Raw genomic sequence first — 16239 nt, 5'->3', positions numbered from 1 at the left:
CCCACTATGTAGGATATGATGGGCACTTTCAAGAATGTGTCCTTCTACTGACAACTGAGCTCAGGAGAATGCATCTGGAAAGCGACAAGTTAAAATGTAGCCCCATTGTTCCAGTCTGTTAAGTAGTTATCTGCTTGTTTGAACCAGCACTGCCCCTGTTGCCATCTTCCTTTCTTCTGTACACATCCTGATTTATTGTATTCCTTAAAGGGTATAAATAAATACTGACACTTTCTTCAGCTTCAGGCACTCTAAAGGCAAGGGATTTTTCAAAGGTTACATTTGTGAGTGATGACAACCAAACTGAAGAAGCACTAGAAAAGCAGTGGCTTAAGAGGTAAATAAAAGTCTTTTTTACACTATATTAAAGGAATGCTTTGGATGCAAAACGAGTGTCTGTTGAAATATGTATGTGACACTAAAGACATTCAAAAATGCTTTTAGTCCATCAATTATTAAAAGCAGCGAAGTGTATAGAGAAAATGCTTCATTCTACTTGATGCAATGCATTATTTACTTATTTCTGCATGTAAATCAATAAAACCTATAACTAGAGATGTCAATTTATCATCTGTCTTTTTAGCAAATAAATATACATAAATTTGCAGATTACCAAAACCTTAGTAAATGTCTTTTTGAGAATATTGGAGGAAAGGCATTTGTTTCTCTTTGAAAAAGTAAGTACTTCAAATTTTTATTTTTATCAATTTGGAAATTTTGAAAATAGAATAACCCACCACAGCCAAAATGGGTTCAAAACAGAACAAGCTGAAACTTCATCGATATTATGGAAAGCCCGAATGAAAAGTTGTCCGTTGTATTTCAGTTGAGCAGTTCTTCTAGCAATTCTTATTGCTAGAAGGAAAGTCATCGTTGTTTCACCCTGAAATACAAAACAACAGGCTTTGGATACAAATGAGAATGAAAAGCCATGTTTACGCTTTCTCCCAACAAGGAGAAAGGAATCTCTCTCTGTCTGTGCGTGTGCATGCATGCTTGCGGGTGCATCCACTCAGACACACATGGGAAAAAGCTTGTTTCAGAATTTAACATTCATTCATCTAACTATCCATCCATCCATTTTGCTAGAATTCAGAGGTAAAAAGATACAGTATATACTGGAGCACATCCACAGGTTTGTACTGACTTGTGAAATTCATCACTCATTCATTGGCGATCACTCGTGGCTCAGTAAGATTGTCTTCCAAGATAAGGTCTTTAACGGTGGGTCCATAGGTGACTGTGGAGGCCAATTCTGGATCCACACAGCCTCCCACTGTGAGGACATAAGTTCCCAGATGGAAGATGGTCACGATGAGGATTTGCTTGACATGCCTTCTGCTTAGCTCATTTGTCCCTTTCGCACATCCACAGGTTTGTACTGACTTGTTAAATACACAGTGAGATTTAATCTGCCTTGCTTGGTGGTGGATCCTAATTGTATTAACTTGGGTCAGATCCATATTGTATCTGTTTTTTCCCTCCTCCACAACGAATTCCAAGTGTGTGTGTATGTGCAGGTAGGGAGGTAGTGGTTCATAATACAAGAGCCCTGCTGCATCAGACCAAAGGCTCATATTGAGTTCAGCATCTTTCATATATTTTTATGTCATATGATCAATGGGTCAAGGCCTATCACTGAATAATCCTTCCTGACTGAAATTATATATACATTGCAGTGTATAAACTGAGAAGCAGGGAGGGAGTTTTTCCTCTCCTGAACAGAAAGTATCTCCCAGAATAGTGAAGCATATATTGGTTTTCTGTGGGGAACCATTGGCCCTCCAGGTGTTGTTGGACTTCCCCTATGAGGAAAGGTTATAACATTTGGGACTTTTTCGTTAGAGAAAAGATGAGTTAGAGGAGACATGATAGAGGTGTATACATGGTGTAGAGGATGCGGATAGAGAAATGTCTTTTTTCCTCTCAGCATAAAACTCAGGGACATTCACTGAAGCTGGAAGAGTCAGGTCAGACAAAACACAGTGGATATTAAACTATGGAATTCGTTCCTGCTAGAGGCAGTGATAGCTGCCATCTTGGATGGCTTTAAAAGAGGATTAGACAGATTCATGGAGGATAAAGCTATCAGTGACTACTAACCATGAGGTCTATGCTTCTGAATACCAGTTGCTGGAAGCCACAGGAGGGGAGAGTGCTCTTGCATTCAGCTTTCCATAGGCATCTGGTTGGCCACTGTGAGAACAGGATTATGGACTAGGTAGGCTATTCTTATGTTCTTATCTATAAGAACAACTTTTATATACAACTCCCAGCATTCCTGACCATTGGCATAACTGGCTGGGAATTAAGAGTCCATCAACAACTAGAGGGCCACAGATTTCCCATTCCTGCTTTAGAATACAGACAGATGACTTTGGCTACTCCATATTACCTGAAAACAGAACAGAATGCATGTGAATTGTAAGCTCCATGTGTATTTTTAAAACCTCTACTTCCCCACATCAGCAGAGTGAGCAGCTTGGAATTTGGTTTAACATGCTGCTAACCACTTCCCATGGATGCAAATGCAAAACACATAGAGTTACTCCCTCTCAATTGCACTGGGTCTTTTGAATAATTCAAACTAGAAAGCATAAGTTAATGCTTTTATTCTGCCAAAAGTCAATGAATTATTTGCCATGGAGCTCATTTTGGAATTCCCCCCCCTCCCTGCTTTCGACCTTTCCAGTAACATGAGGCACTTATCAAATTAGAATTCTGAGGAAACAGAATGGCATAGACCAGTCTATATTTAGCAACAACAGCCAAAAAGCAACTGAATCAGCTGACTGAAAGCTTCTACCCTGATGTGCAGCCTTGGTTTAGACAGCACATATTCGGTGCTGGAATCGAGGAGAACAGACAGCACAGGAGAAAAGCTGAGCCGGGAGGCTTAGAAACAGTCAAGCTGTAGCAGCCACAAACTACACTCAGGTAAGAAAAGAGCAGAGCATTCAAATAGAAAATGTGGTCGCCCATCATGAATGCTGTGATTAGAATTTAGAGCTCAAAGACGTGGGGGGAAGAGAGAGACTAAATAGACAGGAGTGGCTAGGCCGCCAATGCCAGGTTAGTAGAGCTTGTGATTTTTGTGGCCAAGGAAGCAGGGAAACCAAAGAGCGCCTAGAGAAGCAGTGGAGGGCAGACAGCCACATTGTGAGCACTGTACATATGACCTCAGGAGCAATAATGCCGGTGAGATGTTTTCTCTGTTTGGTGCATTTGCAATCCTATGGATTTAAGCAAAACCTACTACGGTACAATGTGCTAAGGATGTGGGGTGAAAAGGACATTACATCTGGGTTTAAATAAATCACAGTTAAATCATGCGCTGCAACATAGGACCTAATTATTTTTACTCTACCTTTACCCTCATTTGATTTCCCACCCTGTTTTATGTAGCATCTTGCCTGATGAAGAGTTCTAGTGAACTCAAAAGCTTGCCGATATTTTCTAATATCTTAGATAGTCCTAATATTGCACAACTATGGATTTTAGAGTTAAATAAGGGGAGGAGGAAAATAGAGGGCTAGATTAAGCTGCTGTAGTTGCTTTTAATGTGTGTTTTTTCCACCAGCAAATACTGAATTGTATTGCTTTTTTTCCTCATAAAGTTACCACCTTTACATTTTGCATTTCTTCAGCATCTCTTCCTCCCCATTCCGACCATCTTCCTGTCATCTGGCCAGCCCCCTCCCTTGCTATGTAGCATAGCCCTTGTCAATCTGGTGCCATCCAACTGTTTTGGGCCACACCCTGGAGGGCACCAGGTCTATGAAGGCTGGTGTAACACATCCAGAGCCTGTGTGCCACTGCAGGTGAGGGACAGGGGTGAGGACAGAGCCCTGCAGAGAATGGATGGGAAGAGCCATGCCAGCCTTTTCTCCTGATCAACTGGTGATTTCAATGGCAAAGTCCAACGCCACTTTGATGACTATCAAAGTGAATGAGTCTGGAAACCTTTTTTAAAAAAACAAGTACGCTTTTCTTTTAAGTGACTAGGCATAACAATTTGATAAAAGTAGATTATGGTGCTCCAGTTTCCCAGGCCCTGTGTGTAAGAGAAGAAAGCTATTTCTTGTTCAATTGTAGGTCTAGCAGTTGTAGGCGCCGAGCAAGGTGTTATTTAATAGGGAGCAGTCACTGTGAGTCTTATAACCTCCCCATATCGAGGGTAGAAAAGAATGTTCCTCTTTGGATAGATTTACACCACACAACGGAACTCCTTTGAACCTGTCAAAGACTCCCTTGAAGAACCTTGAGCTGTGAGCACTCTAGTCACCTACAGCAAAGAGTGTCCATTGGCCACATCTGGAGAGGGAACAGGATGATATGCTGGTCAGTTGTGAAATCTCTTGAAGCGATTTTTAAAAAATGCACTTGAGCTGATCCCACCAGGTTTTACCATAAAAAGGAGAGGGGATTGACTAGCCTCGTGTGCCCCCATTTCAGAAAAGAGAGGTGGAGATGCACTGGAACCGACAGAACAGTAAGAGTGTTTCTAACCCCAGTATGTGTAGCTTGGTGAGGCTGCTGAGGATTCTTTGTGATAAAACTGGATAAAATTGGCAGTGTAGCTGTGTCCAACATTTTGTTGCTGTCTACTTCTGAATCTTATCTCCAACTCCTGTACCTAACTCCTGAATTTTGCCCTGCCCATCAGTCATCAAACTCAATTATACAGCCAAAATGGCACCATTGATGAAGAAGAGGGAGGTATCAGCAGGCCTGGAAAAACCCAAAGGTTAGTAAAAGTACAAATGTATTTAGAAAACAACACTAATCTGGGGGAGAGGAACCCAAAAACAGCCCAAGGAGGTCTAAGCATGTGCAGACAGCATGGAAGGCTGACTGGCAGTTGTGGGGGAATGTGGTCTAGAACAGGGATTGCTCACTTAAAGATGAGGAGATTGTATTCAACATAATGCTAAGGTTCCATCTGTGCAAGGATATTCCTTGCACAACAAAACAAAACCCCCCTCTCCTCCGATTGTGTGTCCCTTAAATCTGTTCTGGGTTTCTCCCAATTCTCCAGGACAGCTTTGGGGATGGTGTGGGGCACGTATGGGGGTAGGAGAGGGGAGAAATCCTACTCCACCAGTGCTAATCCTTGCACTTGTGCAAAAAGTTAGTTGAATACCGTCCAGGGATTTTAACTCATTAATGATGCTAACTATTTTTTCCTTATTTTTAAAATTGCATTTATATTCCACTTTCCCCTCAAGGAGCGCAAGGCAGCATACATGGTTCTCTTCCTCTTATCTTCACAACAACCCTGAGGCTGAGAGATGGTGACTGGCCCAAGGTCACCCAGTGAGCTTCATGGCTGAGTGGGGATTTGAACGCTGGACTCCCAGGTCCTAGTCCAACATTTTAGAAAGGGGCAAGGCTATCTCTGCCTTGTTCCTCACTCCCATTCCTCCCATGTACGGGTTTCTCATTGCTCATCTGCTGTGCCCACTAGTTATTGTTTAACACCAGATCTGTACACAATAAGACCACACGCATCCACGATTTAATCATGGATGAGGGTGACACTTTGGTGTGCATTACCCAGACCTGGGTGGGTGGGCTGGGAGGAGTTGATCTGACCCAGCTTTGCTCACCTAGATACTCATTACAGGCATACCCCGCTTTAACGTACACAATGGGACCGGAGAGTGTACTTTAAGTGAAAATGTACTTAAAGTGAAGCAATTATCTTCACTTGTACTGCACACAATCACCACTAGATGGCAGCGGCGTCATGCCAATAAAGTGTCCATTGTTGCAAAGCGCACGTACTTTAAGCGGGGTATGGTGGAGTGTGTACTTTATAGCGAGGCTACTTTAAGTGAAGCTACTTTAAGCGGGGTATGCCTGTATTACACCAGCTCAGGCTGCAGGGATTGGGTGGAGGAGTTGCTGTGGTCTACAGAATTTCATCTCTGTCACCAGGAAACCACTCTGACTTGAGCCTACTGTGTGGCGGTGAGGGTGGCAAAGAAGACCCACTTCTCTGCCTCCATTGTATCCTCAAGCAGCCATCCAGTGGGGCTTTTTCATATTGTCAGGGATCTGTTAACATGAACTCCAGGAAATTGAGTTTTCGACCCTTCAGAAGCCCACTGTGAATTGTAAAGTTGCTTGCCTCCGTAGCAATCTTGATGCCCCATCAACATCTACTGTAGTCCCCAGTGAGGTGTCCAGTGCAACATCTGCTCCAACTTCTTGTGATCAGTTTCAGTTGATGCAGTCTGATGACATGGACAAGGTGCTTGCAACAATGAGGCCAGCAACTTGTTCTCTCGATTCTTGCCCTTCTTGGTTTATTAAAGCTTGCAGGTGAGATATGACCGAGTGGATCCAGGATATGGTCAAAATGTCTTTGTGAGAGGAAGGAGTCACCCTGAAAGAGGTGGTGATCCGAACGCTCCTGAAAAAGCCCATGCTGGACCTATTGGTTTGTGACAACTACTGCCTGGATGCAAATCCCCCCCTTTTAGGGAAGGTGATCGAGAGTCTTGTGGCGAAGCAATTGCAAGTACTCTTGGATGAAACAGATTATCTTTACCTATTCCAGTCTGGGTTCACGCCTGGTTATGAGACTGAATCGGCCTTGGTTGCCCTGATTGATGAACTTTATCAGGAGAAGGACAGGAGGAGTGTGACCCTGTTATTCTTACTTGATGTCTCAGTGGCTTTTGATGTCACTGACCATGGTATCATTCTGAGCTGACTTGGTGAGATGGGTATCAGCAGCACTGTTTTACAGTGATTCTAATCCTATCTCCAGGGTGGTTTTCAGATAATAGCATTGGGTGATTGTCTTTTGGCCCCCTTCCAGCTGTGTTGTGGGGTGCCATAGAGTACCATCTTGTCCCCCATGCTGTTTAACATCTATAGGAAGCCCTTGGGAGCGGTCATCAGGAGATTTGGGGCAAGGTGTCAGCAGTACGCTGACAATACCCAGCTCTAATTCTCTATAACGTCTGAAGTGGGAGAGACCATGCAACCCCTGGACTGGTGCCTGGACTCAGTAGTGAGCTGGATGAGAGCCAATAAACTGAGTCTGAATCCTAGCAAGATGGAGACGCTGTGGGTTGGTGGTTCTTGAGTTTGGATAATTGGTCAGTTGCCTGCTTTGGATGGGGTTGTACTCCCTCTGAAAGAGCAGGTCGGTAGTCTGGGGGTGCTCCTGGATCCATCTTTGTCGCTAGAGGCCCAATGGCTAGAAGGGCCTTTTACCAGCTGCGGCTGGTAAGACAGCTGCGGCTGTTTCTGGACTGGGGTAGCCTGATCACTCTTGTCCCTGCACTGGTAACTTACAGGTTGGATTACTGTAATGCCCTCTATGTGGGGCTACCCTTGAGGTTATTCTGGAAGCTGCAGCTGGTACAAAATGTGGTGACACAACTGCTCACTGGGGCAGAATATCACCAACATGTTACCCGCTGCTGAAAGAATTTCACTGGCTGCCCATTAGCCACCAGGCCAAGTTCAAAGTTCTAGTTTTGGTGCACAAAGCCCTATGCAGTTTGGGACCAGGAAATATTGTCTTACCCCTTATATACCTAGTCAATCACTGTGCTCTGCAGCCTCCTGCAGATACCATCTTATCAGGAAGTCTGTTCCACACAACAAAGGAAGCAAACCTTAAGTGTTGTAGCACCAACACTCTGAAATTCCCTCCCCTTAAACATTAGACAGGCACCATCTTTGTTATCTTTTTGGCACCTACTGAAGACCTGCCTCTTTCAACAAGCCTTATCCCAATCTGTGTCTGTGCTGGAGTTGCTTTTTTAGTTTTTAAAGATGTTTTTAGTTGTTTGTTTTAATATTTTTCAAAGTGATTTTAGTGTTTTTGTTTGCTCTCCTTGTCTCCTTCTGAGAGGAAGGGTGGGATTAATTAATTAAAAATAAATAAATGCCACTATTTGTGTGGCTTTCTATTTCTTTATTTCTAATATTTATTTAACATTTATATACTGCTTTTCAGTCATAGTTTTCTTGTACTCTTATTCAAATGTATTCTTGCTCTTTTTTCAAATGTTTATTTTTTCATTGATATGATTTTGTGGATTTCCCTTTCTGTGGTACACAGCATACCTTGAAACCACATCCCTCCCCTCCCAGAAATCCTGGGAACCTCACAGAGGTACAACTTACAGCACTCTAAAGAGCTACAGATCCCAGGATTCTTTGGAGTGAAAATGTGCTTTAGAGGTATGATGTGTACACAGTCAGAGATTCACCCTTGGAAGTCTCTTTTTAAAAACCACGTTCAGGAGAGGCTGGTGATAGCTTAATCAGTAGTTTTACTAAAAGTCCATCAGACAGACAGCTCCGTTCCCAGTTCAACATTGTTAGCTTGTAACAAAGAACAGGAATGATAGAAGTGTCCTGAAAAACTGTGTTCATTGCCTTTACTCTTCCCCCATGCTCACAATAGAAACTCAACCACATTAAAATAATGTCCAGTCCTGGGCTGGTCTTCAGTCAGTCATGGGGGCCAGCAAACTAGTTCAGTGCAGGTTTAAAGGAATGTGTCTATGATCTACAGAGAATGAGTTGCTTTGGACCATCCATTCCCCTCAGTTAAATCTATCTTGGGGTGACATAATCCACAGACATCTCTGGCAGACAAGGTATTTTTTCCAATGCAAAATAAGCTATGAATGGAGAGTACTCTTTGTAAGTACTGTAATGTGCTTTTCGAGAACACCTACATATGCCTACACCTACTACTTCAACAGAAGAAACTTTACATTTATTATGCTATGAGATGCTTGTTTATAAAATGTGATCATTTCAGCAATATATTTCCAGTGCACTCACATTGGCTAATTATATCCTGCATATTCTTTACAGTAATGGCTCCTCGGATAAGACTGAACATAGCAAAGCCTCTTCCAACCATAAGTGAAGCCCTTGAGGATATTCTAGATGACATAACAAGCAACACAAAAGATTTTGGAAATGCTTGCATGAGCCCAGATTCTTGTTCAGGTGAAGACTACCTTCAGTCTATCTGCCAGCTGGCAAGACCTACCTTTCTGGTGCTACCTGAAAGTAAGCGTAAAGTCCAAGACATAGAGAAGCTGGGAATGCTACACAATAGTCACAGGGTCTTTAACTTGTCTGAGACACCTAAAATGGTCTCCAGATATAAAATAATTGACATCCTTCCTAGTGTGAGAACATTAGAAAGAAACAGCTTCATTCTTGATCGTATCAAAGCCTATTCAAGCTCTAAGGCTGACCCACTAGAAGAGCTGTATGCAGAAGCTGAGAAGACTCGTTGGTGGAGTTATCCTAATGGGAGTAATAACACTCACCTTGACTATTCGCAGCATGACTTCCATGGTGCCAGTCTATCTGAACCTCAAGTAAAAACTTTGGAGGAACCAGTTGATGTCACCTTACCCAGGCTCCCCTCCCCAAGACCGATGCAGAGAGAAAACAGCAGCCCAGAGCTAAGAAGTCTGAAAAACCAAGGCAGGATGCTAACTCTGGAGAGTGGTCCAAATCAGAAAGAAAATGATCCTCTCATTGTTAATGGTAAATCAATCTGGCTGCACCCACCCAGAGAAACTCCAGTGGGGGCCAAAAGTTTGAGATCTTCACAAAGAGAGCAACAGACTCTGAAGGCAGCAGCCAGCCCTGACAAAGAGCGACCAAAGCCTTCCATTTATAATCACAATGTGAAAGGACAGGTGAGTAACCGAGAAGGCAGTGTGCGATACTTCACCATTGATCAAAGAAATGCTAGCTGTGACTGGATTTCAGAATACCAAAGTGCTTGGAAAGAAGCCAAGGTGAGAGCTTGCCTGCTCCCTGCCATTGAAGAATCATGAGTTACTACTTCATTTGAGGAAAATATGGAGGGCATCACTTCTACCTGTGTTCATAGACAGTCGATGTACACTGCAGACTGCATTGTCCAAATGACCTGAAGAACATCCAGAACTTCAGAGAATCAAGTGAGCAGAACAAATTGCAGTGCTGAATGGAGAAAACATTGCAGGCTCAGTCATCTTAGATATTCAGATAATGACTGTAATGATTATACATTTTGTAACCTGGGTGAATATAGATGGTACATACACTAAATAAGCAGATCTCTTTAGAGTGTTCAGGATGCAGCTGTACAGTTTTGCAGAAGCATTTCTTGACAACAAAATTTAAAATTCCACATGTGCCAGTCCTGCACACAAATATCAGTTGTGCAAGCATTTTAAGAATTCATCTAGAAGACAGAGTGGGGACACAGAGGCTTCATCTACATCCCCGCCCCAAACAGAAAAACTTCAGTCTTGTGGGATTTTTAACATCACCATTGGAGAAAGAGGGAGAGAGAGCTAATCCAGAAGGGCATAGAAACACACGTCTATGTTAATCAGGGCAAAAGAACTCAAGAAAAGCCCAGCTGGATCAGACCAAAGGCCAAAGATGTATCTGGGGAGCCCACAAGCCAGGCACAAAGGCAACAGCCCTCCCACACTCTTGGCGCCACACTATTCAATTAACAGACTCTAAAAATGGGGGCGTGATATAGCCATCCTGGCTAATGGCCACTGATAAACATTTATACTCCATGAATCTGTCTAATTTCTCCTTTAAAGCTGCCCAACCTTAATGACAACCACCACATCTTTGGGCAGCAAATTCCATACATTCATGATCTGTTGTGTGAAGAATTTGTTTTCCTTTTGTCTATCTGGATCGCCAGGTTCCCAAGGTAGATTGTATTTACATCTGCTCAGCCCTGCAGTCAGCCTTCCTTATTAGGTGGGGAAGCCACATTTCTAGGTGGTGCATTTTGGGAGGAGAGAGGTGTATAATGCCATCCAGGACCCTCACGACAGACAGACAGACAGACACTGGTGGAGAGGATGTGAGGGTCAGACAGGAAAGGCAGTGACCTTCCCCTTCACTCGCCTGCCATGCAGAGAGTGTGCTAACTTACATAACCGGCTGTGTAAAGGTCAAGTTACTAGAAAATGTAATTTGAACACCAGGAATTAAATTACTAGCATTTTGTTTTGTTTCATAAGAAAAAAGGATGTTAAGGATACAGTGAACTCCTGTATTTACATTACAGCTCTGCCTTATTCACTGATTTTTTCAGATGGTCCTGTTCTTAAATTGGGTCCTGTTCTTAAATTGCTCCTGTTCCTAAAACAAGCTGTCATTCTTTAAATGGCGGCTATGATTGTCTGCCATGTCACAAATTAAATAACCTTCCCCCCGCCCCCCAAAAAATCTGGACAGGGCGAAGCACAGCCTCACCCTGGCTATAGGGCTGTATCCACTTATAGCCAGTTTATCCTAGCCTTTGTAGTTTCACCCTTACTTTTATGTTGCATATCATCTTTCTTTATAGGGCTTAGGCCCTTCCCCTCAGCTGCCACTTCCTAAGACAAAGGAAGGTCCCGGCTCTTTCCTGAGCAGTGGCCAAACAGTCCTGTACTGTAGCAGGCTCCTTTGCGCCCCAGTAAGTTACATCTGCTAAACCATATAACCAAATGCTTTTTATTTGTTCTACAAGCATAATAATGAAGAAAATGTATTTTGGTTTTGGTTACTCTACAATAAGCAGTTAAGGAACCCTGTACTTTCTCCAGTGCACTGCAGCAGCAGTAGAAGTTCCTTTATCTGTTATCCTGAATCCTGTCACTTGGAGGCCTTGTCACCAATAGAGAGAAGCAAGTAGGTGTTTGCCACCTTTTGGTGTCCAGATATATTAAGTGGTTCCCAGTCCCACTCTCCAGGACAATTGTTTTACACGCATGCGTCGAGTGCTGCTGTGTTTAATGCCACATATGACTATTGATATAAAATTAGTAAACAGGGGACTGATTACTCTGTTTCTTTCTAATTTAGGGAGACCGAGCCAGACTTGTCTGGAAATTATTGCTAAAATTGGGCTGCCTATGCCTCTCCTGTATCTTCTTGCTGCATGTCTAGTGGTGGTGTTTTATCATTTTGTTTTTTTTACGCAAACAGACCCCTTTTTTGCATCTCAGTAACCCAGCCGGCAGTGTGTCATTTTTTTCAAAGCGTGTTGTACTACTTTCTGCATCAACTTTATTAGCATGTAATTTTATATTATGTACAGTATCTAACTCTTACCGTACATGTGACATTCAAATGGCTGCCTGCTTCACATGCTGCCACATTAGCAAAAGCACTGCATGCTCCTGTAGTTTGTTCCTCGTAACTCCCATACACTACTCTCTCTTTTTACCGTATACACATGTAATGTGGACTCAGAATTACCATGTACATAACTCAAAAATTGTGTATCCCTTTGATTTGTTGCTAGATATAGCTTGGATATGTAGGCATATATATCCACTGACTTTGTAATGCCTGAACTGGACCTAAGGGGTACTGCACAGTTGCTATTTTGTACTATTGGCTGTTGCAGGCATGACCAGTAGAGGTAATTTAATTGGTGTGTTATTCCTAGAAACCTTCATTTTTAAACACTACAAATCTTGGGAGGGGAAATGATAAACATTTGCAAACCCTCCCTCCTCATATTGGAAGAGGTGATATGAATATTAACTCTGCCATGTGAGCTTTGATTGATGAGGAAGCTTTAGTTCTGAATAGAATAAGACAGAATCCTATTTCCAGTATCAGTAGAAAAATCACCATGTGAGATGGAGATAGGTTAGCTTCAAATCCAAGGACAAACCACAATACATTCAATGACATAGGGTGCAATCCTATACCCAGTTAAATGGGAGATATTACAGGACTGCGCTTGTAGGTGTCTTGTTTACATTTGTGGTAGGACAGACACAGAGTGTGTACACATCATACATTTAAAGCACATTATCCTCTCCCCCCCAAAAAAATCCTGGGAGCTATAGTTTGTTAAGGGTCCTGGAAATTGTAGATCTGTGAGGGGATTTTAGATAAGGAGAAACATTTTTAAAGCTTCCCTATGTGGTTTTAAAAAAATAGGAAAAAAATAGAAACCCAGCGTAGCAAGCAAAGAGCTGGGAATTAAACATTTCTTTCTGATGTGGTAGTTTTTGTATTTGGAAGGAGTTTTTTTTCAATAGGGGAAGCATTCAAAGGCAATACCCCCCACTTGTAGTCTGAAATGGTGTGGTCCAGTCTACCACCTCATGCTGTTGTAGACCAAGCCTCAAAAATAATAAAAGTATAGGGAGAGTAAACAGTTTGACTTAAATAAGCTCATTAATTCCATGGTCCAGTCTAACGAGACTATTAATAGCAATTCATTACTGTATAAATTTGCAGTGAATTCCAGAATGATTGTACACGAACTGTATATTTGTCTCCACCCAAAATGACCATGTGCTTTTCATCATCTTCTGTGAACCCTGTAGATTTTTGTCAATGCCACACTGTCTCTATTGTGCATATGGTACACTTAAAAGAGACATCTCATCAAATATGCAATTTACTATATTGTCATTCAAACGTGCTTACCAAAAAATGTTCTATCTGGAATCAGTGTTCATTCCTGCTTTTGGTTCAATCAATAGATGAAGTGAAAAAGTAAAGCCATTTCCATGGTGTTTGCTGCTAATCAAGCTTGTACAGCCTTTGGGGGAAGAAAACGGATAACAAAAACAGTCACATGTTCCAAACATTGCTATGACTGTACCTAGGACAAAGCTCATAACATGCTATCTGCAGTGTCATATGTCTTTGCGAGCTGCCTTGTGGATTCGGTCATGAACAGAAAGTCAGAGTAAAAATAAAATTAATGTTATGCTCTAAGCTTCAACCTACACATAGCTAATTAGGAGTATGTGCCAAATCAGCATGACGCACTTCCCAGTAAACATGCATTATTAGTAAGTAAGCTTTATTGCACTCCCTGAGATTTCAAAGTAAACATGTTTTTAGATCTATGATGTATTTCCACTCCCAGGAAATAAATTGCTAATATGCATGCTTTAAAAATAAAACCATCAGGAAGCAGCAGCTACATGTATATAGGAGAAACTGACAGCGAGGTGGCTGGCTCTGTACACGTTCAGAGTACAGCTTGACTGATAAAACTAATTTAAGAACTTTCCCCTAAGGATGGAAAAATCTGTTAATGTTGGTTTCTCATTTTTCCAATCTTAAATTCAGTTCTCCACATTACTGCAGTAATTTTAAAACATCCTCATGAAAATCCTCCAGCATTTTAGCTGGCATTTCTCCTAATAAATACATTTTGTAGACAGTTTTGACTAGTGTACAAGTTTTTGCAAGCATTTTCTTATTATATAATGCAGTTTTGTATCTTATCTTCACTCATATTTATTTTTATGCACACTTTCCCTATGTATTTTTGTAAACATTGCTTGGTTGGCGAGCTGTTTTGCAAAATTCGAAGAAGTGTGAATTTTCAAGGATGGCTGTGTTTTGGTCCTCATAAGTGATAATATGACAGATTCACCTTAATATGAAAACCCAGTTGAATTTATGATCCATCCCTACTTTCCCCTTATGTTTTTCTGCTGTACCATATTGTCAAAAACGGTGGGACAGATTGCCACCTTAATTCTTGCCCCATGGCTATGATCCCTGGCACACATACTTGGAAGTATGATTTGTGGGAAGCAGTAGGCCATAGGGAGCAGGGCCGGTGCAAAAGGGTGGCCAGGTAGGGCCTTGCCTGACGGCCCCTGCGGCCCAGAGAGATCCGTGCAGGGCCCCTTCTTAGGGTGTGGGAATAGCGTTCCCCTTCTGCAATCCTTGGCAGGGTCAACTCCTGACCCTGTCACAGATTGTAGAGACAGAGCTCCCAACCTCTCCAACTGTGCTGGCCTGTGGCGCCTGCCCACTCCACCTACCTCTTCTCCTTTTCTGTGAATGTCCTGCATGCTGCTTGTGCAGCTGCCATCAACCAAGATGGCAGCAGAGGCTTCTCTAAAGGAATGATGTCCCTACTGCCATCTTGACTGGTGGCAGGCATGTGAGCGCACGCATGGCATCAACAAATATGGTGGTGGGGGAATCAGTCCCTTAAAGAAGCCTCTGCCACCATATTGGTTGATGACAGTGACCTGGCGCTGCGTGCAGGTCATTCACAGAAAGGGAGAAGAGGTAGGTGGAGAGGTCCTGCACGGTCTGGGGGGGCTGGAAGCAGGGGGTCCAGGCAGGCTGGTACCCAAGAGCCCAGTCACTCCTGGTGCCAGCCCAGATAGGGAAAGTGTGTGTGTGAACAATGGCCACATGAAACACTTGGTTTATTTATGTGTGTGTATGAGTTGCCACATATCGACAAATAGAACTTCACATCATTTCTCTCTCACACACAATACTTTACAGTGGAGTGAGTTCACACATTCAGTTGCTAGCAACAGAGTGTAGAGAAAGCAAGTGAGGTGTATGCAAATGTGAATCAGAACTAGGATATAAATCTTGCACATGAATGCAATTGTTATAGTGCTAATCCAAGGTAGCTCCCTAGAATTGTTTGAAAATTCCTCCAGCCATTAAAAGAGGCTAGAAAGATGTTAAACAAATACTCTTCTATAAGGATGCTTTACTGTCTAGCTCCTGATATTTCAGGGGGATTTCTGTATCATAGAATCATACGGTGATTGGAGGTCCAATGTTAAATAGCATTTACCCTTAGGAAGTTTCTTATAGCCAGTCTGCTTCCCTGCCATTTCCACCCATTGGTTCTAGTTCTGCCCTCTGGTGCATAAAAGGTCAAGTATGTCCCATCTTCTGCAGGAGAACCCTTCAGGATATTTGAAGATCACTGGCACATCTCAACCTAATCTTTTGTTCCCCAGCTCTTTCAACTGTTCCTCAGAGGTCTTGGTTCCAGACCTCTCAATATCCTGATCACTCTCCCCTGGACATCCTTCAGAGGGTCACCATGTATCACTCTAGGAACCATGGCCTGTGATGGAAAATTGCTCACTTACATCAGGAACTAAAGAGCCATGGGATGCACAAGGACTTGAGTATGTCTGGTGGATTTTTTTTTTAAAGCATACATACACACAAACCCAATGCCATATCCTAATATGCTTTTCAATATCCCTTCAATTTCAAAAGTGATTTTGAAGAAGTGAAATTGAAGGGATATTGAAAGCATATTAGGATATGGCATTGGGTTTGTGTGTATATATACATCCAACATCCCCTTGAACATTTTGAAAGGTTCTTTGGATTTTCCTTAATGCACCTGGTATTTGTCTTTAATGTTCTTTCCACATCTATGGTACTTCTCAAGCTTCATGCTCTGCAGCATCCTCCCTT

General features: G+C 42.5%; 1 protein-coding gene across 2 annotated transcripts; it reads left to right on the top strand.

Moving 5' to 3' along the window:
• The first annotated feature begins 2824 nt into the window (after positions 1-2824).
• Positions 2825-16016, top strand: LOC133380291 (uncharacterized). Of its 2 annotated transcripts, none has more exons than XM_061617296.1 (2): positions 2825-2937; positions 8854-16016. In XM_061617296.1, exon 2 carries the CDS (start codon positions 8856-8858, stop codon positions 9837-9839), a length of 984 nt encoding a protein of 327 aa, XP_061473280.1. In that variant the 5' UTR covers positions 2825-2937; positions 8854-8855; the 3' UTR covers positions 9840-16016. The 2 variants fall into 2 exon arrangements, with proteins under 2 accessions (XP_061473280.1, XP_061473279.1); XM_061617295.1 differs by lacking the exon at positions 2825-2937 and adding an exon at positions 4684-4747.
• Positions 16017-16239: the final 223 nt, after the last annotated feature.

Source organism: Rhineura floridana, chromosome 3, assembly GCF_030035675.1.
Source record: "Rhineura floridana isolate rRhiFlo1 chromosome 3, rRhiFlo1.hap2, whole genome shotgun sequence".
In the NCBI taxonomy this organism is placed as follows: domain Eukaryota; kingdom Metazoa; phylum Chordata; class Lepidosauria; order Squamata; family Rhineuridae; genus Rhineura; species Rhineura floridana.
Note: the sequence above shows the minus strand (reverse complement) of the source record. Positions and strands in the feature narration are given on the sequence as shown.